Raw genomic sequence first — 22,636 nt, 5'->3', positions numbered from 1 at the left:
TTGGGAGTATGTCCAGCAACTCTCCCTCTCTTGGAAATGCAAATAAACGCCGTTGGCCCAAGCCGTATGCAATGTGAATACTCGATGAGGAATTAAAACCCCATTCGAATGTTTTCGAACTCGCTATCTGGGTATTCCAGCATATTTTGGGAACTTTGTAAAGGCCACATGCTGCGGGCCAGCGACGCCACCAGACTGTCCTCGCCGGGCTTGTCGCCCGACGCCTCCCAGAAAACAGCGCCGCCTAGGCCTTTCTTCAGCAAATAATTGGCTTTGAGTCTGGCGCTCTCCTCATTATCGTAGGAGATGAGGCTCCTGGCTGCCGGGTCGTAGCTGTAAGCAGCAAGGACTGTGTGGTCGACTGTTACGGCTGCGCCGGGACGGGGCAAGTCTTTGTATAGCCACACACCGGGCTCTATGCTGCCCAGACCCACGCCACTGAATGGTTTGCCCAGACCACTTGTCTGCGCGAAAGAGCGGCCATAAAGCGGGAACCCGAGGATAATCTTGTCCGGCTCGATGCCGGCGGCGATGTAGTCATCCACGGCCTGTTCGGTATTGAACTTTGTGCTCGCCGCGTTGCTGAGGTCCGGGTAAACATTGGCTTGATGCCCAGTAGTACTGTCCCAGGCTCCGGCATAGTCGTACGCCATCAGATGCCAAGAGTCAACGTAGCGATCCATGGCGCCGAGGTTGAGCAGCCTGTAATGGCTGGGGCCGGCAGAAGCGGCGACGGTGAGGAGGTAGTGGTAGGTTTGGTTGTTGTCTTTGGCATACTTGTTCAGCTCGTATCGAGTTTCCTGCAGGAGGGAGACAAAGTCGGCCGCTTCTGATTCTGTTTCGGGATACTCCCAGTCGATGTCGATGCCGTCGAATCCCCAGTTGGTAATGAGCTTGACCGCGGAGCGGGCAAAGCGCTGGCGGCCATCCACGGTGCTAGTTGCAGGTGCAAACTTGCCAGAAGCAGAGTAGCTGGCTCCACCAATAGATAAAAGAGCCTTCATATTACGATTTTGTTGCTTGATGTTGTAGATTTGCCCAATGTTGCCTTGGGCTTGGCTGCTGCGCCTTTGAGTGCCGCCGTATTGTCTGTGGATATCAGCTTGTGAGTCCGAAGAGATGCTACAGATGTCAGTGCTTTCTCTTATGCAGGGTGTGCACAGCTTGTTAACTTACACTTCTCCTGTGCTCGAGATGTCTCCGAAAGCATATAGTAGATGGGTGACATCCTGGGCGGGAATTTCTGCTGGTGTATAGTTGCCACCATGTTCACTCCTGACAAAAGTCAATTCCAAATACCTTTCCATAGAAAAAGTACGGGATTTACCAATTCGTGAAGTAGACAACATTTTTTCGGCCTTGGACCTCGACACCATCGTCTTGGTCAGTGCCAGGCGTATAAGACGACTCTTTGCCCGACACCGTCACAGTAGTTGTCAACGTTGTAGTACTAGTCCCTGTGGGGCTCAATTTGTTGGACGATGCTGTCCTAACTGCGGCCGAAGTTACTTTTGATGGTCTGTCCATTGTCGTCGAGGCAGATTGGGCAGCTGCAGCCGTGTCTGGCTTGGTGGAGCTCGCGCCCTGTGCAAACATCACCATCTTGTTCTCCCTGCCGACAGAGTTGACTGCGCCCGCACGCCCGCCGGTAATGGGAGATTCCACTGAATTAGTAGGGTTAGGAGCTGCCACTGTGGTGTCCACCGGTACCAGTACCGGCACCAACACGACACTGCAAGCGCCGCCACCATCAGTATTGCCGGTGGGCGCACCACGCACGGCGAGGGCGAGAAGAGGAAGTAGAACTGGCAACTGTAACATGATTTGTGGCCTGTATTGAGTAGTTTGTCAATATAGTAGGGGACAATCTGGAAAAAATTGGAAGGGCGACATCCTCCTTTTTAACTGTATTGGCAACAGGGTGATGGACAGTGAGGCTGGTAAAACAGCTTCAAGGCTAGAGGAATGACGGAGATATAGTAGGCAATAATTTCAGAAGGTTTCATCTATATTGGCGGTCTGGTACACTCTGTAGAACTTTTTGCATGGAATTCGATTTGATCAATCAATGCTGTCTGAATCGACGTCGGGCACTCGGGGTGCATCACGCGACTACTGGTTTTGCAGTAACAGAATTCTGGATACACGGAGAATATTCCCACCGGAAACGAAAATTGCCAAATTCTCTGTATCATTCTCTTCTCATATTCAGCAGTGTACGGCAGCATGCTATCTCCTCCTGTCGTCAGCTGCACTAATCAGGACGGCGAGGCTATAATCGGCTCACATCGTCCCTATACACTTGTCAAGATCTCGATATGTGCGACCACTAGCATCATCGATAAAGATTTATTATATTGATTCTAGTGGAATGTATTGATGTGGAGTGATGTCTCGCAGCTTTGCGACGACCAGCATTGAAGGGAGACTGCCTGGCGCCGTTGCACGGGGCGAAAGAAGAGATGAACCAGAGGAGTCAGAGGATTAAAAAGCAAGAGCCCTGTAGAAGGGAGTGTAATTAGGTTTAAGGACGAGAATACTAAGGCATTCGAGAAAAAAAGCAGTGACTGTGAAAAAAAAGTACAGAATGGTAAAGTCACGAAGAGAATCTATCAGTGCAAAAAGAGAGGTCACGGTGGGGATCGAACCCACAATCTTCTGGTTCGTAGCCAGACGCCTTGCCATTTGGCCACGCGACCAACTGTTTCATGTGGCCTCAGTCACTTATTTGAATATAAGAGCCTTTGCGTTTGACGAAATCAGCCGTTAGATGTCTTGTCTGCGATAGCTATATAGTTTTGTGAACAATTTTTAAGGGTTGGTCACTTTATGAATGCAGCTCATTAGATTGCTACATTATTTGAGAAGAAAGCTGCTGCTATACATTGATGATTTCAGGTGTAAATCGCTAGCAGCCGGGCTGTGAAGTCCGCAGATAGCATCTCAGAGCACTTCACAGGTTTCGCAAAAATCTCTGACCCTGTTAGAAATTTTGATACATAACAATATTTGTCCTCGCATTCGTCATGTATTCACGAGGCCGACTAACATCTTGTCGGTAACTTGGCTTAATGCTTGCTGATGGTGAAGGTGAAAGTGTCCACGGCCTGGCTACAATAAGTCGCGGCACCATAGCTTTGCACAACCTGCGTAGACAGCAAATCGTAGCAAATTCTGGAGGCCGACGTTTTATTACGCCCCATCTCGAATTGAAGCCGAGGACGAAGCTGTTTTTTTTTTCGGTCTGTCCTGGTGACAGTGCGAATTTCAGCCGGCACGACCAATTGTACCGAAAGAGCGATCAAAATACAATCCCTTACTCGCCAAGACCACAGGCTCAAATGTGGGATTGACTTGGCGTTTAAAGACTGTGGCGGCGTTTGTCCCCTGGAAACCTGCGGGTGAGCGAAAAGACCAGGCTATATTATGAAGGATGCTTCGGAAAAAAAAACCCGGCAAGTTTGATGGGAGCACATAAGAGCCAGGCGAATATAACTGTCACGGCGGCTCCTTCTTCGCGACGACTACATCATATCTGAGAATACAATCGCTAGAAATCGGGGAACGGAGCTCGATCAAACTGATTCCACACCCAGTAGTTCAAATAAATAGTGTAACATTTCCAGTCACAGATCTCTTGGATCCTGCATCCCAAAAGCCAATATCTTCAGCTCTATGACTTGGATCACTAGCTGCCTTGTCTAGAGCAAGTTTGTACCCTTCTGCGCGCAGTTCAGCAAGTGCAAAAGATAGCACCGTTGGAGTGAAGCTGGCAGAAAACAGGGCCACCGCACTTATCGCGAGCTGCAGTTCGGTTGTCTTCTTCTCTTACCGGCCTGTGGCGGATTTGCAGCGTGTGTAGACTTGGAGGCACTGACCTTGTAATCTTAGAACACTCCTTGCCAACTACGCGTATTGAGGACCAAAACTCAAATTGAGATTCTTTTGTGTTACAGGAATGGATGGTGTGCAGTTCGTATCAATCGACCCAGCCCCGGTGACATCGCTGACAAGGCCAGTCGCGTCCGCGGCCGTCGTTGCATGTATCTCGCTATCGCACACTGCTTTGGCGCACAGCTATAGATCATGGAGTCAGACATAGTAAGTCGCCCCGAACAGCCTGGAGGACACAGATAAGGCGGGACAAAAGTTTTATGGTATTATATCCGCTACAAAACAGGCACTTTCTAGACTAAATTACGCTGCGAGCGCCACTTGAAGTGTCCCGAGTTGAGCTTCACACCGCCAATCTTCACGTGCGTCAGAACGACAATAGCCATCCAGACAAAGCACAACGTAGGCATCACCCACGGTGTTTGTAACCAGCTGAATATACTGTCGCTGTAAAACCACACGATCGTCGCCAGGCCAGTGCCGAGAGCCAAGGCGAAGATAATAATTTGACGAATTATACCCCAGCCTTTCGGGATGTAGCCGTCGGTCAGCTGCTTAAGAATGAGGACGAAAAAGATGGTGCACGCAGCACTAATGTACGTATAGGCAAACTAATTCAATGTCAGCTGCAACTCCTCGGAAACAACAAATTGCACTTACCACAAGGCCATAGCGGCTCCAGTTTTTCTCTTGCAGCTTAAACTGAAAACCCTGGCGATCCGTCCCCTCCAGAGCCTTGAACTTGGACTCAATTTCGCCAGACACTTCGGTGTTGAATGCACGGAAAACGTTGTTGGCCATGGAAGCAGAAAGACTGTAGACCGAGTAGAAAAGTGTTTCAAAGTTGCTGGTCTCAGTGTCGGTGAAGTTTGCAAAGCTGTTTGCACTATCATCGCTGGACAGTTGTGCGACCAGTGGCCAGAAGCTGTCTGGAAGCGACGAAATGTTTCTGAGCGCCGCATTGATGACTATAGTCGTGCTTTCCAGCTTTGACGGATAGTCCTCGAGGAAGCCCTGCACCGAGGCATTTACGCTCCCGATGACGGACAGGGTGGTGGCGTGGCCGTTAAGAACGTCCATATCGTTGGTCGGGTCGGCAAAGTCGAGAGCACGCTGCAGCTGCCGAGCAATCTTGCCCCAGATGAGCATCTGCGTGAACCCTTGCATGAAGAGGACCAGCGCGAGATGGAACGGGAAATGCAGGGCGACCCAGAAGTTGCGGCGAAGGTGTGGAAGGTGAGTCTTTGCGCCGAGCCAGTCAAAATAGACAAGAAACACAAAGTACACCGTGGCGGCGGCGGCCGTCACAAGGCCAATGGTGGTGGTGTCCCAGGCATGCTTGTGCTTGACAATGATCAGCACCTTGTTGGCAATGGACTCGATGCCCTCGCCAAGAATCATGACCGTCAGCAGGCCCAGGCGCTTCATGAGATGGGTCTTGCCGAGGCTGAGGATGGGTGAGTAGTTGGACAGCGCCAGGCTGAGGACGCCCTCGGCGGCCGAGATGCAGTACCAGGTGACAAAGGCGTGGCTGCGGCGATTCTCCTCGAAGCGGAAAGCGACGCCGAGGTAGACGGCACCGGCGGCGATGTAGACGGCCATTTGCGCAAGCAGCGGCAAGCGTGTGGTGCGGTAGCGGCGGACGTGGAAAGCCATCCAGGCGTACTGGCCCATGAGGTTGAATCGGGAGATGGCCAGGATGATGGCTGCACAAGGTTAGCAATCGCCGAATATGGTCGGCGGGTTGGGGGCTGCAACACGTACACATGGCGCGCATGGTGGGCGCATCTTGCGTTTCCACGTCGAACTTTGGGGCAACGACGACAAAGCCGATGAGGACACCGAGCTGAATGGCTGTGTTGAGGCGTGCTATCTGTTATTAGCATTGTTCAAGGCGAGCAATCAAGAGGCATACAAAAGATGGAGTCGGTTGCGTAGCGAACGTCAAACAGCGTTACGTTGAACCATGTCAGCCACAGCAAGCTAATGAGGATGTCAGCACAAACCATCTTCGTGGTGAGGAACCAAAGAGTCGTACCAAAAAAAGCCAATCGACGCCTTGAAGCTTGCGTGGTTGGTTACCTCCTTGACGTCGCAGTAGGCGTTGTAGGTCGCAGCAAAGAACAAGTCGTAGAAAATCTCGAGCAGCGTTGGCTCCTCGTGCTACATTTCGTCAGCTTCTAAATTTCCCGTCCCTGATATCCGTATCGCATACCCGTTGCAGTCGGGGGTAGTTATCGGGATGTCGTCTGTGGTCGGGCGCATAGCGACCGTCGTCGATGCTGTTGCTCTCCTCGGCTTCGTGGCTGTGGTCATCTCCCTCCGACTTGATGGGCGTGGAGAAGACCTTGAGGCGCGACGAAGGCACCCGCTCGTAAAGTGCCTCTTTCGACATGTTGCTTTTTGGCAAATGGCGTTTGGGCTGCTGCTGCTCAAGCGTTGCAAGGCTGAGATGTTCAACACAGTTGAGAAAAGAGGGTCGAGCCGAAGGCATGCTGCTGTTGATGCGACCCAGGGTTCATTATATGTAAATCGAAGCCAAGGCTCCTTGTGGGAACCAACTAAATTCCTCCGAGTCATCTCACCAGGCTTAGCCTGCACGGAAACACTGCCGCAGGCGCCATCAGAGTTTCTGTGCGCGAGGCTATGCACTAACTAGCCGGTGGCCCGTCCACAGGGGGCCCAGAACGAGGCGTGTCTCATAGCGTCTTCATGCTTACGGGATTATTGAAAGGCTACTCCGTACAGTCCAAGTACTCAGGCAAATGTCATCATATGCCTCGATGGTTGTTTAGGCAGAGAGGCCAAGTCCTTCTGCGGTCAGAAGCCAAGTTCAACGCTGCGCTGAATAACGCGGCAGCATCAAAGGCACTGCTGTCTTGCAAGTGTTCGCGGCGAATGCCGGGCCGCATGGGCAGGACCCTGTCCAATTCCGACACAGCAGTGTGGTACTGGTCAATGGTGCCCGTTGTGATTATTGGTTGCGGCTCCGGGGTTGCTAAGCCCGGGTTTCGCCCAAGATAACAAACAGTAATCTCAGGGGAAGGATGACGAGTCCCGCAGCAAAAGGCGAAGAAAAAAATTAAGATGGCTCTATCCGAAATGGACAATGCTGCATATGATGAAATGCTGCGTCTCAACCTCTAGTCATGCAAAGCCAACCAAGGCTGTACCAAGGAGGCGGAAGGGCTTCCTAAGAAAGCAACTTACAGCGGCAGTCAATCACTTTGACTTTCGGCCGGAATGGTGCCCTCATTAGGTGCTCCGTGCTGCCCTGCCCTGCGCCCTGTGGGCTTCTGCACCGCCCCTACTCGACGGCCAGCGCACGCCCACCTACTGGAACACCAACGAAAATTAACACCTCATTTGGCATCTCATTTCAATAATGGGGAGGGTGACGCAAGCTGGAGCGACGGCAGCTCTGCCGAGAGCAAATAAACGACGCATGCATCGGTAGGCCCGTAGGGCTAGCAGTTTGCGGGTGGCGCTGGAAGAGGTGTCAGACTTTTGGATCGCCATTGCTCGGAAAACGGCGTAATCGCTGCTGACGATGCTGCTTATCGAAGCCTGTGTGAGACGAGATCGCGATTGATGAGCATTTGGCTTTTTTTATTGATTTCTTTTTGCATATTTTATCAGATTACTTCTGTTGAAGATTGTACTGTATGGAAGCGTCCAGCCTTACAGAGACGGTTTCGGGCCCGAGACCCCGGCCGGCCGCGGAGACACGTTGGCCGACGGTGGCGGCGAACTTAAAAGCTTGAAAACGCCACAATTTTCTCAAGTCTGATATCTGTGCCAAGGAGAACTTGTCGGCAGTTGAATCCCATTAAAAAATCAGCGCAGATTCCTTGCCGATCAATAAGCTGTGGAACTGTCTGTTGCAGGAGCGCAACAAGCATTGATCACAAGAAGCAGTGCTATCAAAGTCGCTCCAAAAAGCCTCACAAAGTAAAAATCGGTAAAATATCACAGACGCGCAGTGTGTTTGGCAAGAAACCTGGTCTCTAAACTGCCTCCTTCAGCACAGCATTATGCCCGCTCAGTTGTTTTCAAACGGTAGGCCATTCTCTTCTCTGATTGACCCGTAAATAGCAAGCAGTTTGGCATCTGATCCTCTCATTTCGTTGACGCGCTCCGCGTGCGCCGTCACCGTGTCCAGCGCACGAAGCTTGACGCCGTTACGCTCGGCGAGGTCATTCAGATAGCTGTTTTCCTTCAGAGCCATACTGATCGGCGCAATGTTCTTTTCCGCGACATTAATAAAGCTCGGCTGCTAAAAGATGGCGCAGATACGCACCGTGGTGAGGTCGCTGTACGCTCCAGAGTGCAGCATCGCGAGCTGTCCAGCGCTAGGTCCTGAAATCATGGCCCCCACAAACTTAGCCAGCGTCTCCTTTGGTAGACCAATCTTTTCGGAAAGGACACTGGCTTCGCAGAGGACTTCTATGGCCGAGAAGCGGACAAAGTTGCCGACGAGTTTGAGCATGCCGGCCTCTCGAAGAGGCTGATCCGCAAGTTTTATCGTGTCTTTACATATTCTACGCCTGTTAGACTGCAGCCGGCGCAGATGATATGTCTCTTTTTTCTTGCTTACACGTCTTTTGTAAAAGGTTCGAATCTGGCAAGGGCGTCAGAAGGGCCAGCCAGGACAAGAGTTATTTGTCTTTCAATCGCCAGGGCGACACCCCCGAAGACTTGCTGTGTTAGCGAACCTTCTTAGCAGGCTCAAAATCTTACTCACTAGGACAGGCAATGAACGTAGCTCCGATACTCTGCAGCTTGTCTGCCTGCGTTTGGTCTGTATCGGGATGCACAGTAGACAAGTCGACAAACAATTTGCCCGACACAGACAACTGCGCCGCTTCGTCTACCACGCTGCTCACGGCGGCATCGTCCGCCAGGCAGAGGCAGATGATGTCTGCTCGCGAGACGGCATCCGCCAGTGACTTTGCGGCTTCCATCTTGTCAGACGTAGCTGCCAGGCGCTCTGCTTTTTCCACGGTGCGATTCCACACCATCACCGGCTCCTCCAGCGGCGCATGCTGGGCGAGGTTCTTGCAGATGGCCTACGGAGTGGTCAGTCATCATGTCCTTGCGTTGGTCCATGCCCTTGCGTACCTCTCCAATGCTACCCAGTCCAATCCAAGCAATAGAAGGCATCTCAGGACAAGCAATGATGAATGGGTAGGATGGGACACGTTGATGCGGCGGCCGGTGACATACTTGTAAAGCCTCGCCGGGAAGCGGTTCCGTTCCGCGCTAGTCATTTATATTCCGCAGGTCAAAGCCGAGGTGGAGTGTTTGGAGGACGGCGATCATTTTAGCAAAAAAAAAAACATGGTGGTAAAAGGATGAATCTAGAGTCTAGATGCAGCTATGTTGTAAGCCGTGCGAACCAGTATAAGTGAGGAAGTGAGGCTTCATGTGCACAGCCTATAAAAGCGCTTGTCATTAGTGTAGCTACACTACCTGCAACCAGTGCCTAGGTGCATAATAGGCTGCCTGTCCTTCGATTGTCATTTTGGCAGGAATTCTTTCCTGCACTATTAGAAGATAAAACCATGTAATGAGGAAACCAGGCCATTTTACCGATTCACGACATGAGTACTACAATCGCGCAGGTTGGATGGTACCAATGAGGTAGGTGCGCAGCCAAGTCTGCAGAACAGTAGCTGGCAGCTGTCACCGCTGCGAGCTGTCACCGCTGCGGCTCAGCGTTCCGGGATCGCAAAACAGGGGACGCAGGCCCAAACTAAGCATAAGCCACGACGTCCGAAATCCCATCCCGCCCCTCCACATTGTCTTCCCCAGCCCCTGTATCTAGGTTCTTACTACAACATCAGCTTTTCTTCCCTCCATCGTTTGATTCCGTCATTGGCAGTTGAATGACAGGATAACCATGCTCCCATCGAGGCAGAGGACCTGGGTTGGCACGCCGCTGCTGGCGCTCCTTGCCCTCGTACTCTTTGCCGGCTTCGTCAGGGCATCGGTGGGTGACAGACTGCCTGAGTTCAGGGACTGTGTGCAAGTACGTGTTGATGACAAGCTTGAGATGGAGATGCAATGGCCATGGAAGACGGCATTCAAGGTGCTAACTGACGCAGGTCTGCGAGTCTGAAAATTGTCGCGATGGCAAACAGACATCAATCCGTACGTTACGCGAATGCCCCCCTCGACACACCCATCACTACACCGAACGATGACGAACTTGTGCTTTGAAACTTGACTGACGTTTGAACCCCTCCAGCCCCCCTCCGTCGTCTCCTCCTTTGGAACTGCGCCGCCGAATGCGACTACGCCTGCCAGCACATCATCACGACGCAGCGCGTCGCCGCCTCGGAGCGCGTCGTGCAGTTCCACGGCAAGTGGCCCTTTCACCGCTTCCTCGGCATGCAGGAGCCCTTCTCCGTGCTCTTCTCGCTTGGCAACCTCTGGGCGCACTGGGCAGGCCTGGCCAAGGTGCGCGCGCGCATCCCCGCCCGCTACACCATGCGGCCCTTTTACGTCGCCCTCGCCTACGTCGGCATCGCCTCGTGGGTGTGCTCCGCCGTCTTCCACACGCGCGACTTCCCCGCCACAGAGCAGCTCGACTACTTCGCCGCCGGCGCCAACGTGCTGTACGGCACGTACTACGCGCCCATCCGCGTGTTCCGGCTGGACCGCGCCACCCCCAACCGCCGCTCGGTGCTGCGCGCGTGGACGCTGCTCTGCGTGCTGCTCTACTGCGCCCACGTGGCCTACCTCAAGGGTGTGCGCTGGGACTACGCGTACAACATGACGGCCAACATTGCCGTCGGCATCGTGCAGAATATTCTGTGGACGTGGTTCAGTGTCCAAAAGTATAGGGAGTCGAAGCGTCTGTGGACGACGTGGCCCGGTCTGGTGGTCGCCTGGGTCATGTTTGCCATGAGCATGGAGCTGTTTGACTTTCCGCCGTGGCTGGGCTCGATTGATGCGCACAGCTTGTGGCATCTTATGACGATTGCGCCCACAATTCTGTGGTACAAGTGAGTAAAGGCGCTTCCGTGTTTGTACTCACAAAGCTAACCCTGGCAGCTTCCTTGTCATGGACGCCAAGGCCGACATGGCCTCAACCGAAAGACTCAAGGCATAGAGTTGATGTATACCTGGCCTCTACAGGAAAAGTCGAATCACGTTGATAATTACCGCAATTATAGATTCACGTTAATAATTAATAAGTTACATTACGGTCGTTCCGCAAGCAATCCAAGTTGATATCAAGCCCTGGTCCGATCCAGTGAACGCCAATAAATACAAATCGCAAACTGTCCAGACAATGTTCCGGCGTTGTCAAGGTATACTGTTCGTTGTCTCATCACATGTTCGCCGCCGCCAAGAAAAAATACACAATTTTAGCGCAACATCATTCTCGCTCAGCTTAACCACTCAGCAAGTCACGAACAGACAGTCCTCGCGCATTCGGCGCCGTGCCTCGGCGGTCATTGTTGAGCATCAGCAGCGCCGCCGTCGCCTCCTGGTCGAGTTCGGTCTGTGGGTTCAGCGCCGGGCTCGTCACCGTGGACGCCGTCGTGGACGTGCTGCTCCGGGCATACGGCCCATGGCGCTGCGGTCCAAAGGCCGGCGACGGCGTGGCCGAGAGCGTGAAGCTGTGATGGCGGTACTCGGGGCCAACGGCCGACGTCGCGGACGAGTACGAGTGATGGCGCGGGCGGGCATCTTGGGCGTGCAGCGCCGGCGACACAGATGGTTGGTGCTGATGCGCCTGGTAGTGGTGGTCGGGACGGGCGGTGAACGTAGGCGACACAGCTTCCGAGTCGGACATTTCCACGTCGCCAGGCTCGCCGTGAAAGGTCGGGTGGAATTCGCGGATCGACGGCAGGGGGTTGCCCGAGGCGGAGAGGTCACCGCGGTGGTCGCCGTCGTGCTGGGCTTTGAGCTGAGAAACGCAGTCCTCGAGGTAGCGAATATACTCGATCGAAGCCTATTTCTGTTAGTATTTCTTTTCCCTCATTATACTTTGTTGTGTGGATCGCGTGTCTGAGGCGCGCGTACCTGCAGAATGGCCAGTTTGTGCATGTCGCCCGTGCAGGCAGGAATCATGTTCTTCAGGACGGCAAACTCCTCATTCATCTTGCTGCGCCGCCTTCTCTCTATCAGGCTGTGAGCAGTCTTGCGAGCAATTTTGCGTCCGGCCGCGCTCGTGGCACTCGGCTGCTTCTTGCCGCTCTTGCCGGACGCACCAGCAGCAGCCGCACCACCACTCCCCGACGCGCTGGCTGCTGTCGTCTTGGCCGTCTTGGAAGCTCCTCCTCCCTTTCCGGTGCTCTCCTGTGAGGCCGACGCCTCGGCAGTGGCAACGGCATCCTCCTGCCGGGGCTTCATCTGGATGATTTTGCGGGAGCGCGTCGGCGGCGGCGGCAGGGCAAAGGCGGCGTTGCTGTCCTTGGTCTCCTTGGTGGCGGCCGACGAACGGCGGCGTGCCTTGACCGTCTCGGCAGCTTGCATAGGATAAGATGGAGGGCTCATGTGCTGGTGGTGCGGCTGGCCGTGGTGGGCGGACGAACCGGGTGAGAGCTTGCCCGGGGATGTACGCGCGGCGTCATGGATAGCGGGAGGGGGCAGCTCGAACGCCAGGTGGAGCGAGGCGATGTGGTTGGCGCCGTCTTTGCCTTTGAGATCTGTTGATGATCCAGGGGTAAGAGGGAGGCCGGGTCGAGGCATTTTGATATGTGAAGATTTTCTCGGTGTCGTGTGTGTCGTCGAGTAGATGATGGTTGCAGTGACGGGGCTACAGCTTCCGGCTCGTTCAGGCCTGCGTGCCGTTGGCGTACAACGCGTATACGAATATGAAATGGGTCGACTGCAAGAAGGCTTCCAGTTCTTTGCCAATGTAGTTGAATTCGGAGAGTTTTCTTCTTCTTCTTTTTTTTTTTGAGACCGTGTAAGGCTAATTGGCGGCGTCCGTGTCGAGATCAGGCTGCGGTAGCGGGCCAATAGGTCGAGGTTGCGTTATATGGACGACAAAGCCACGCAGCTACTTTAAGGCTCAGACCAGGGTGTTTTCTTTCCTTATCTGAATATTCAGAGAGATCCGTAGAGCAAAGTCGTTATCGAATGTGAAACTGATACTCTTGTGGCGTCACGCGGGTGTGTAGTAGGGTGTATTGTATGCCGAGGAGATTTAGTTTTATCTGAAACCACGCGTCGTCCTCGAATAGAATCGATAATGAACCAGTCAACAGCGAGAGGATGAATGAGGGAAAAAGATAGAGTCCATGGACAATCTCGCATAAGGCCAAGAAGAGCAGTCGAGGGCGTGACAGTTTGTGGGGGGCCAAGTATTGAACAAGATAGTGTGGGTGTGGCCGCAATCCAGACTAACAACGCACACGACTGGGTCGTGCTTATCTTTTCGTCAAGCAGCAAAAAGAAGTGAGACGGAATAAAATGAGCACGCGAGGAGCGAATGAAAGAGGTTGAAGATATGAATCAGTGGCAAAAAAGGTAAAAGAAGAGGAAAGGAAATGAGAAAAGGCAAGATACACAGAGAGGAGATGGGGCAATCACGTTTTCGACGCTTGGCAAGCAAGCAATCTATGGAAGGGGGGGTAGGACGAGCAGGGCCGTGCTAGGTCTATCACGATTTGAACGAGTAAAAAGGCTGCACAACTAGCCACGAGGGCAGACGCTTGACTTCCTCTCGCAGTCAACATAGCCCGCGGGGGGGGGGGCAAGAAGAAGGCGGAGAGCAGTGCGCAGGGCCACGCGCCGCCACTGTTGGTAGTACCAGTACAGGATACATGCAATCAGCAAAGGGCCACATGCTAACAGAAAAGAAATGCTAACTACAAGAGGGAATTATAATGGTCCGACAGGAGAAAAAAGTCGCGAGAAAAGCAAAGGGGACCCGGATTGACCAAGCAGCATCGAGCAAAGTGTCGCGTGCTCGCCAACCGTGGCAGAGGGGCGCAGCCAATAGCAGCACACGGTTCGCCCATGTGCATACCAGGAATGGCCGCCGTCCCCAGCGCCTTTTGGTGGTGCAGAATCAAAACCCGCAAGTGTGCTTGCGTGCCAATAAAAGCACCAGAGAAACTAGCCAGAAAAACAGTTAGTCTTTCGACAATCTTGCCCTCTTGTTTCGCAAAAAACTCCCCCCGTTTCTCCACCCCCCAGTGATTTCGAATCGCTCCACCTCCTCTCTCTCTCTCTCTCTCTCCATATCCCACTCAGCCAGTTGCGCTCCGCCAAAGAGCTCGCGTGCTTCGCCTCGTGCTCGGTTGCTCGTGTGCCTGTCTCTCTTATCCCTACCCCTGTCGCCTGTCGCATGTCGCATGCACTGAATGACTGGTTGCAAACCACTCTGGTTGGGCTGATTAGCTCGCGGGTGGGCTGTGTTTTTCCGGAACAGCATGTGTCCGTCCCCGGCAGTCAGTTTCGAGCATCTCCTGTTTCTTTTCGTGCAAAGTCTTGGTTTTCATGGGGTCCATCTTGTTGACGTGCCGTCGTTGAAATCGACCGCACGCACGCACGCCCGCAGTTGTTCGACACCTCCACCGTGGAGGAACGTGGGCTGGGCGGCACATCATATCACAGCCCACTTTGACCCTATTTTCCCCCTCTGGACAAATCTGCCAAAGGTCAATGGCAGATTTGCACCATATGGCCGCTGCTTTTCTTGAGTCAATTCGCATTTTGGGGTGGTGGGCTGTCGCTGGAAAAGAAGGACGGCTCAGGCTATCAATCACGCCTGCCGATATATCCGGCGACTCACCCATCGCACTCTACAGCTCATGCTCGACTCCAGAACAATGTCTTTGGACCCATGTCTCTGAACTGTATACGCCCAGACCATGCCGTGGACCCTTGTCTCGTGCTTCCTCCCGCCCGCCCACGGTGCAATCCACCTCGCCAGTATTGGTCAGTCCAGCTACGCCATCACGTAAACCCGCATCGTGCTCCAACTCGCAAGACGCCTTCCGCTGCTTGCATACCGTTTGATAAACGTCTTCATTCCTCGTCTTGTCGTTGACGAGAAACGGCCGCCATTCCCAGCCTTGCTGCTTTGCATGTTGCTGCTAGGTTTCACCTGGACATGAAACCCAGTCTCTTCTGACCGGTCTAATGCAGGTTTTGGCCCCTCGCGGGCAATTGCGGCTCTGCGACTGAACACACATTGACACACTCTTGCATTTTGCATATCAAGTACCGAACATGCCACTGCGCTGGCACTTATGTTGCTTTGCTCAGCCAATTGCGATGAACCATTGAAACCGCCGCTGTACTGCGCCTACCCTAGACTCTTTAAGTTGAACTCCAAGTTGCCCGCGTTCAGCGCTGCAGGGCCTTTGCTTAAAGTTTCGGGCTACATTTACAGAGTCTGTAAAGTATCGCTTCTTCAACGTACTCGGTCGTCTGCAGGTTATTTCCGCGGTTTCGTGGGGAACTGGGCGCTGGTGGCCCGTTAGCAGCCGTCTGACTCGCATACCGAGCGACGTCACTCATCCAGCAACCCATGGTCGGATGTCGTGATATGCTATATGAGCAGATCAATATTAGGAGCTGCACATGTATGACAAAAAGACTCCGCAAAATCGGATACACTGACCATACATCCTAGATCGCCACCGATCGTGATGTTTGCCCGACGCCGTCCACAAGATCTGCACGTGATTGCACTCCAAGATGCGCCGAGCCGAAAGTCAGACAAACAACAACTGGTCAAAAAGTGCCCGAACTGCCTAATGCTTTACGCAATCACTGGGTAATAAGCCGGACAATCAGCCACCAGGGTCGGTGCGGGATAAAAAACAGACTGCTCGCGGTTATAGCCTATCAACTATTCCAGGCGGGCGCAATGCAAGCAAATGAGAACCTTGCGCGATATCCCCCCCATCCATAACCGTAATTTTTAGCTCAGCCCATCCCACTGTTCATTTAAATCACACACGCCAAAAGTCAAAGCCAAAAAAATGAGAGAATAGTCAGAGGGAGCAAGACCCCGTCAAGCAAGAATAAAACATCATTTCATAGCGGTTTTCTGTTTCTGTCGCACATTAGATGGGAGCCACACATTGTCCAACCTCTCTCCCGCACCCTCGAGAGGGGGCATCGACCCCGCCACACAGAGATTGCGCCGCCGCCCGCCTCCGCCGCATTGCTGCTCCTCCGTCGCTAAAAACCAAGGAGGCCAGCCAGCGCGAGAGATGGATTTGCATATGATGCATCCCGATCTTGCCGCCCAGGCGCAGGCCGGGGCGGCGCAGCAGGCACAAGGCGTCGTCCCCGGCGCATCGATGCACGGCACGCAGCAACAGCAGCAGCAGCAGCCGTCTCAAATACCCCACGGCGGCTACCATGCTGCTCTGCAGCCGTCGCATCAACCGTCGCAGCAGCAGCAGCAGCAGCAACAACAACACCACCAGCAGTACTATCCGTCGGCATCGTCGCATGCCCCAGCCAATACCGCCTCCCCATCCTCCTCCTCCGTGTCCTCGGCCACCGTCGGCACGGCGCAGCCCGCGGCCGCGGCCAGCAGCCCGCCCGCCGCGCCGGTCGGCCGCCTCGGCCACGTCCTGCACACCATGCAGCAGACGGGCTTCCACGCCTGGGGCTTCGTCATCTACCGCGGGTGCGCGTACGCCGACGAAGCGGCCTGGCAGCGCTTCCTCATGCACATGCGGCAGGAGGTGCACAACGCGCTGGCCGCGACGCCGCGGCTCGGCGGCGGCGGCGGCGGCGGCGGCGTCGACACGTCGGGGCGGCAGCTCGCGCCGTACCTCGAGTGGACCGTCGTCGAGGACCCGAGCCTGGAGGGCGCGTCCAAGGACACGGTGCGACGGCACTTTGCCGCGTGGGCGGCGGCGCGCACACCCCAGCGCGACGGGCCCGGCGCCGACGGGCCCTTCATCGAGTCGCACGTCCCGCGCTTCATGTACTGCGTGTACATTGACCAGCGCTGCCTGCGCACGCTCGCCGCCTTTGACGACTGGCTGCGCCTCGACCGCAACGGGCCCATGCAGTACCTGGCGTGCACAATCATCGACAAGAACTGCCCGCCGCACGGCGAGGGCGACGCCGGCATGATGCCCGTCGACGGCTGCGAGCGCTACTACACCGGCTGGATGTACGCGCACGTCGGGTCCCTGCCGGAGCTCTACAACACGCTCGGCCACCAGCGGCTCATCTCGGGGCCCAACAACTATGCGCGGCCGCCGCGGATATACCCAGGGCATCTGTATGGCGCGTCGGTGCCGCCGTGATATTATGGGTCAGGGCAGCTTTTTGCCGCCGCCATTGCATGATGAAAGTGTGCTTACGAGTAAAACGGCTGAAAAGGAAAGTTTTGGTTACATACGTTTATGATATACCAGGATGCCCCGGCTACAAGCAGCTGGGACTGCAGATTTTGTTATTCCATATACCATAGTTTAGCCTGCGTTGATAGTTATTAAAAGCTGCTTAGTTTCTTGACGGGCCACAGGCGCACTGTATATACATATGACTGCAAGTACACTGTTGCGAGCAAATGATTGCTACAAAGCACACGAGTACAAGTGCGCAACTACAGTTGTACTTTGTACTTGCGACTATAAGCACACAGGCACAAACATAGAGTTACAAGTACATGACTACATTACGCGGTCAATCACTACAGGCACATCAAAGTGGCAATTAATTGCAATCAATTAGGCTGCATGCGCTAGTGCTCATAATACATCTGGTATCCAAATCATTTTTAAATCTAAGCCTCGTTGGAGGGGTACTCGACCTTGGTGGTGGCGTTAAACTCCTCCTTGATGATGCGAATATTGGTGAAGCGGGTGATAATGTGGCTGCTGCCAGCCTTGTCGTCGGTACCCGACGCACGGGCACCACCGAAAGCCTGCTGGCCAACAACGGCACCGGTGCTCTTGCAGTTGACGTAAAAGTTACCGGCAGCGTTGCGGAGCTTCTCCTCGACGTCGCGGATGATGCTGCGGTCGGCGGCAAAGATGGAGCCGGTCAGACCGTACTCGGTGGTGGTGTCGACGAGCTCGCAAACCTTGGCCAGGGCATCAGGGGCAGCGTCGTCGTAGACGTAAGCGGTGATGATGGGACCAAAGAACTCCGTCTTGAGGAAGCTGTGGGTAGGGTTGGTGGTCTGGTAGACGGTGGGCTTGACGAAGTAGCCCTTGGACTTGTCGTAGCTGCCACCAGTGACGAGCTCGAGCTCCTTGTCGGTCTTGGCCTGGTCAATAGCTCCAGAAAGCTTCTTGAAGGAGCCCTCATGGATGACGGGACCGACAAAGTTGGTGTGGTCCTCGGGGCCGCCCTGCTTGAGCTTCTCGGTCTCCTCGACGAGGATCTTCTTGAACTCGGGCCAGATAGACTTGGCAACGTACAGACGCGAAGTGGCGGAGCACTTCTGGCCTTGGTACTCAAAAGCACCGCGGACGGTCTGGATGGCGGCGTTGTGGACATCGGCGGTCTGGTGGACAACGTGGAAGTTCTTGCCGCCAGTCTCACCAACAATGCGGGGGTACGAACGGTAGCGGCCCTCACTAACACCCTGGCCAATGGCGCCGTACAGCTTGCGGAAGACTGCGGTGGAACCAGTGTAGTGCAGAGAGGCAAACTCCTTGTGGGCGAGGACAGTCTTGGTAATCTCCTCGGGGTTACCGGGGATGAACTGAATGACGTCCTTCGGGAGGCCAGCCTCGAGCAGGATCTGGTAGACGAGCCAGTTGGAGGCAATGGCGTAATCGGAGGGCTTCCAGAGGACAACGTTGCCCATCAGGGCGGGGGTACCAACAAGGTTACCAGAAATGGCGGTAAAGTTGAAGGGGGAGACGGCGTAGACGAAACCCTCGAGAGGGCGGTACTCGAGGCGGTTCCAGACACCGTTGGAGTTGTGGACGGGCTGCTCGTTGTAGAGCTCGTTGGCGTAGTGGACGGCGAAGCGGAAGAAGTCAGCCAGCTCAGCGGCGGCGTCAATCTCGGCCTGCCAGGCGTTCTTGCCCTGGCCAAGCATGGTAGCGGCCATGATGTCGTAGCGGTACTTGTTGGCGACGAGGTCGGCGGCCTTGAGGAAGATGGCGGCGCGGTCGGCAAAAGGGAGGTTCTCCCAGGCGGGCTTGGCGGCGAGAGCAGCCTCGATGGCCTTGTTGACATCGGCGTTGGTGGCCGTGTGGTAGTTGGCCACGACGCTGGCGTGCTCGGAGGGGTTGTTCTGGGTAGAGACGGAGGATGATCGGACCTGAACATGTTAGGATGGAGCCAGATGCCTCTCGTGGAAGCTCGACGTACCTCCTTGCCGTTGACGACGACGGGGACGTCAAAAGGCAGCGACTTTTGCATCTTTTCGAGAGCAGCAGTCAGACCAGCACGCTGGGCAGAGCCCTTGACATAGTGGTGCTAAAAGGACAAATAAAGTTAGCGTCCATCAGACAAGCTGGCGACCGACCAATTGACGTACGTTGGGCTCGTTGTAGACGGCGGGCGACTTGAAGGAGGCCATCGAGGCGACCGAGCGAGTCTGGACGGCGCGGCCAGCCACGCGGAGGCCGGCCTTGCGGAAGACGGCGGATTGCATCATGTCTGGTTGCTGTATGAAGGAATCAACAAAGACCTCGACAATTGAAGAAATAAAAAGATGATGATGTGGAGGAGGGAGAGAAAAGGAACGAGGCTGGGGTAACCAATGTCGGAAGCACAAATGTTTTACTCTCGTAACTGCCACCCGACATCGCCACCCCCAGTAAGCTTTTTGGGGAGCTGCCACAAAACATTACAGCAGTGTTGGTGGGCCGGCTTAGCACGGTCTAGCAGCACGTTGCGGGGGTCGCAGCGGGGTGGGGACCCGGAGCGCTGTGTTTTGGGGGACCGCTCCTGCGCTGAAGGCACCCGAGCCTTGAAGCTGCAGCAGGGTTTCAGCGCTACGCCTGCCGATGGCTGGGGAACGGCCGGTCTCGCTCCCCACCCCGGCACGCTTAGCTCGCCGCAGCCACCCGACTCGATGTCAGAATGATTAAAAAATAGGGTAATAGAATCAGAGGACGTCATGGAGGAAGATATTGAAGACGGGGCGCAACAAGAATCGATTACTGAGTCTTCTCGTAGAGCTCTACTGCAGTCTATAGGCAACTACCCTACGGAGCTGGTATAGCAGAGTCACTTGCAGGTTTTTGTAAATAAAAGGAAAAATTCAACGATTAAGTTACGGCAAGACAAAGAAAACAAAGAAATGGTACAAGGTATCTAAAGTTCGACATCCACAACCCACAGAGCAGGGGGTCCTCCCGGAAGGTCTCACCGACCCGGACACCACCTCCGACCGCCACGAAAACTCCAGGTCATGCACGAGACTAGCGTAATCTTGATCGCTGTGCATGTAATTACTCGGTGGAGACATTACGGCTCAAACCCTGCCGTCTTTTTGCGCAGCAGCGGCACTGTCAGACCGTATGCCTGCGTGGGACCCTCGGCGTTGTGCTGGTCCTTTTCGACATTGATGCGAATGTCCAGGCTGCCATCGTTGCCCTGGCCAAATGCATCGCTGGCCGCCTTGTGCTCCGTCCCGGCGCCGACTTCGCCCTTGTGCAGCTGCGAGTGGCCATCCTTGCCGGCAAAGCTTCTTGTCTCCGTCTCGCCATTGGTCATCGACGCCTGATTGTTGGGAGAATTTTCGGCAATCATGGCAAAGTTACGGCTGGGCATGGTGCACTTGTTGTGACTGGCCGTCTTGGGCGTGCTGCCTGGATCACGGTCAAAGAAGTCCAGCATGGTCTCGTCTGTCTGCGCATTCAGATGATGAATCTTGTTGCGGCGCGCAAGCAGATTGGCGACGGCTTGAGGTGGGGGTTTGTTCACAATGGCCGAGGACACAATGTTGGCCATGTATCGGTTGTCTTCTTCCGCCGGAATCTTGAGCTTGGGGTTCGAGTAGAAACGGCCGAGCGCCGCCAGATGCACATCGCCGCCGAGAATCGTGACGCGAACGTTGTATTCTGCCGCAATCTTCTGCATGCCCTCGATAAGTTCGCGACGCTCGACCTTGTGCGTCTTGGCTGTGTAGTGGTCGTCGAGATCGTCGAGAAGATCAACACTGCCATCAAAGTGGTTGAACAGGCCACCTCCAATTCCGAAACGGCGACTCATGAACTTGATGGGTCCGATGATGGGACTTCGCAGAATGTTCTCCAACCAGGTGAGACGCTAACTAGTTAGCTACGTCAACAGAGCTTGGCGAGGTAAACGAACCGGATATGCGATGGGAATACCCAGCAACAGAATGAGATGCTCAATGGGCTGCTCCGAGTTGGCAGCGGCCTGCAGCTCATCCCCTAGACGCTGGTACAAGAGCTTGTATGTCTCGGGGTAATTGACCTGGTGACGCGTGCGTTCCGTTCGCGCATCTATTCCAAGCATGGCCATGCGAGCGCCTAGGCGCGCATACATGTTGAACGAGCGCTCAGCAACATACGGGCCTGGCTTGGATCCGATAATGTACTGCGAACCGGGGTTCTGCTCAGCGACAAAAGTGTCGACAAGCTGCGCTGGATCAGCGCCCTCGCCACGAAAGTCTGCACTGTTAGCGGGACCGCGCCGGAAAGAAGAGCTGTGAAATGTACCAGATGTATACGTCGAGACGGGCGGCGCAAGGTGGTGCTGGAAGAGCATATAGTACTTGTGCGCTGTGCCGCCGATGCCGCGGAACACGTCGCAGCTCATGAAGTCGTTAACATATGATCCGAAACCGTCGATAATCTTTCTTGTCAGCAGATGTTGGCCATTGAGAGATGGGTACCTACGTCGTGATCGTCCCAGATATTGACCTGGGGAATTTGCCCATTGGCGATGGCAAACGGCGCGGTATTGTACCAGCGGAGGTAGTTCTTGAGGTAGTAGTCGTCGCATTCGGCTCGTAGCTTTTCGGAAAACGGAAACTCGCGTCTCTTCTTGGGATTCCCGATATCCGTCCACGGGCGCAGCGGACCACTGACTCGAATGCCGTCATTATAGATTTGGTCGCCACCGCCGAGCATGGCGTGGAATGGCGCCGCCTCGTGTTTGCGCAAAACGTCCTTCCAAAGAGGCGTGCCGCTGTAGGCTTCCTCGTCAGTACCGACACTGAAGCCGTTGCACGAGTGAAACATGAGGCGCATGGATTCGCCGGCGGCGGGGACAAAGAAGTGGTTGACCTGGGGCTTTTCAGGGTTGGAGAATCGCAGACCGGGGAACTCGTAGGCGTATTGGGCTTCGACAGGCTCCATTGGCACGGCGACATCGAAGCGCCAGAAAGTGTTGCGAGGGTCAGAGTAGAGACGAACACCCGGGATCTGCGAAGCCGAGCCGCCAGCAGCTTCCTCGACAGCTTCACCGCGGGCGCCAACGCGCTGCAGGCTCATAGCCGGGACAGGGCCCTGCTCCTTGCCACCGCCGTTGAGGACAATGAGGACGCTGCCGCCCCAATGTCCATCGTGCATGTGGCAGTAGTTGAGTAGAGGACCACAGACGACTTCGCTGGTATCTCCTTCGGCAATGGGACCGTCGCCATTGAGGCCCTGGGGAGCTGCCCCGTCAATGTGCGCCTGCGCGGCAGCGGCATCTGGATGCGGATGCGATACGGCGTGACGGGAGAAGGAAGAGGATTCCTGATGACGCCAACGGCTGGCGGACGAGTACGGGTTCTGGGGAGTGCCGTGGGCGCGCGGCGCGGGCTGCGCCTGAGCGCTGGACATGATGAGGTCTGGTGAGGCTCCTTGAGCTGTCGCCG

The 22,636-nt window shown here is 54.9% G+C and overlaps 8 protein-coding genes across 8 annotated transcripts; 2 read left to right on the top strand and 6 right to left on the bottom strand.

The window, feature by feature from the left end:
- Window positions 1-92: 92 nt before the first annotated feature.
- LMH87_011466 (uncharacterized protein) lies at window positions 93-1,821 on the bottom strand (the record flags this gene model as incomplete). Its single annotated transcript, XM_056200611.1, has 3 exons — window positions 93-1,122; window positions 1,177-1,275; window positions 1,328-1,821. 3 exons carry the CDS (start codon window positions 1,819-1,821, stop codon window positions 93-95), a joined length of 1,623 nt encoding a protein of 540 aa, XP_056052443.1.
- Window positions 1,822-4,187: 2,366 nt separating this feature from the next.
- Window positions 4,188-6,388, bottom strand: LMH87_011465 (uncharacterized protein; the record flags this gene model as incomplete). Its single annotated transcript, XM_056200610.1, has 6 exons — window positions 4,188-4,505; window positions 4,555-5,600; window positions 5,659-5,763; window positions 5,810-5,877; window positions 5,933-6,057; window positions 6,110-6,388. The coding sequence occupies 6 exons, from the start codon at window positions 6,386-6,388 to the stop codon at window positions 4,188-4,190; spliced, it is 1,941 nt and encodes a 646-aa protein (XP_056052442.1).
- A 1,548-nt stretch (window positions 6,389-7,936) lies between these two features.
- LMH87_011464 (uncharacterized protein) lies at window positions 7,937-9,057 on the bottom strand (the record flags this gene model as incomplete). The annotated part of the gene is made up of 5 exons (XM_056200609.1): window positions 7,937-8,140; window positions 8,195-8,435; window positions 8,492-8,591; window positions 8,639-8,963; window positions 9,016-9,057. 5 exons carry the CDS (start codon window positions 9,055-9,057, stop codon window positions 7,937-7,939), a joined length of 912 nt encoding a protein of 303 aa, XP_056052441.1.
- Window positions 9,058-9,796: 739 nt separating this feature from the next.
- LMH87_011463 (uncharacterized protein) lies at window positions 9,797-11,011 on the top strand (the record flags this gene model as incomplete). The annotated part of the gene is made up of 4 exons (XM_056200608.1): window positions 9,797-9,925; window positions 10,002-10,047; window positions 10,145-10,904; window positions 10,954-11,011. The coding sequence occupies 4 exons, from the start codon at window positions 9,797-9,799 to the stop codon at window positions 11,009-11,011; spliced, it is 993 nt and encodes a 330-aa protein (XP_056052440.1).
- Window positions 11,012-11,296: 285 nt separating this feature from the next.
- Window positions 11,297-12,600, bottom strand: LMH87_011462 (uncharacterized protein; the record flags this gene model as incomplete). The annotated part of the gene is made up of 2 exons (XM_056200607.1): window positions 11,297-11,860; window positions 11,932-12,600. The coding sequence occupies 2 exons, from the start codon at window positions 12,598-12,600 to the stop codon at window positions 11,297-11,299; spliced, it is 1,233 nt and encodes a 410-aa protein (XP_056052439.1).
- Window positions 12,601-16,097: 3,497 nt separating this feature from the next.
- LMH87_011461 (uncharacterized protein) lies at window positions 16,098-17,141 on the top strand (the record flags this gene model as incomplete). Its single annotated transcript, XM_056200606.1, has 1 exon — window positions 16,098-17,141. One exon carries the CDS (start codon window positions 16,098-16,100, stop codon window positions 17,139-17,141), a length of 1,044 nt encoding a protein of 347 aa, XP_056052438.1.
- A 482-nt stretch (window positions 17,142-17,623) lies between these two features.
- LMH87_011460 (uncharacterized protein) lies at window positions 17,624-19,456 on the bottom strand (the record flags this gene model as incomplete). Its single annotated transcript, XM_056200605.1, has 3 exons — window positions 17,624-19,117; window positions 19,168-19,275; window positions 19,337-19,456. 3 exons carry the CDS (start codon window positions 19,454-19,456, stop codon window positions 17,624-17,626), a joined length of 1,722 nt encoding a protein of 573 aa, XP_056052437.1.
- An 815-nt stretch (window positions 19,457-20,271) lies between these two features.
- Window positions 20,272-22,601, bottom strand: LMH87_011459 (uncharacterized protein; the record flags this gene model as incomplete). The annotated part of the gene is made up of 4 exons (XM_056200604.1): window positions 20,272-21,075; window positions 21,121-21,443; window positions 21,492-21,627; window positions 21,672-22,601. The coding sequence occupies 4 exons, from the start codon at window positions 22,599-22,601 to the stop codon at window positions 20,272-20,274; spliced, it is 2,193 nt and encodes a 730-aa protein (XP_056052436.1).
- Between the last annotated feature and the right edge of the window lie 35 nt (window positions 22,602-22,636).

The sequence above is a fragment of the Akanthomyces muscarius genome, chromosome 4 (genome assembly GCF_028009165.1).
Source record: "Akanthomyces muscarius strain Ve6 chromosome 4, whole genome shotgun sequence".
Classification (NCBI taxonomy): Eukaryota; Fungi; Ascomycota; class Sordariomycetes; order Hypocreales; family Cordycipitaceae; genus Akanthomyces; species Akanthomyces muscarius.
The sequence above is the reverse complement of the archived record's forward strand: the minus strand, read 5'-3'. Positions and strand labels throughout refer to the sequence as shown.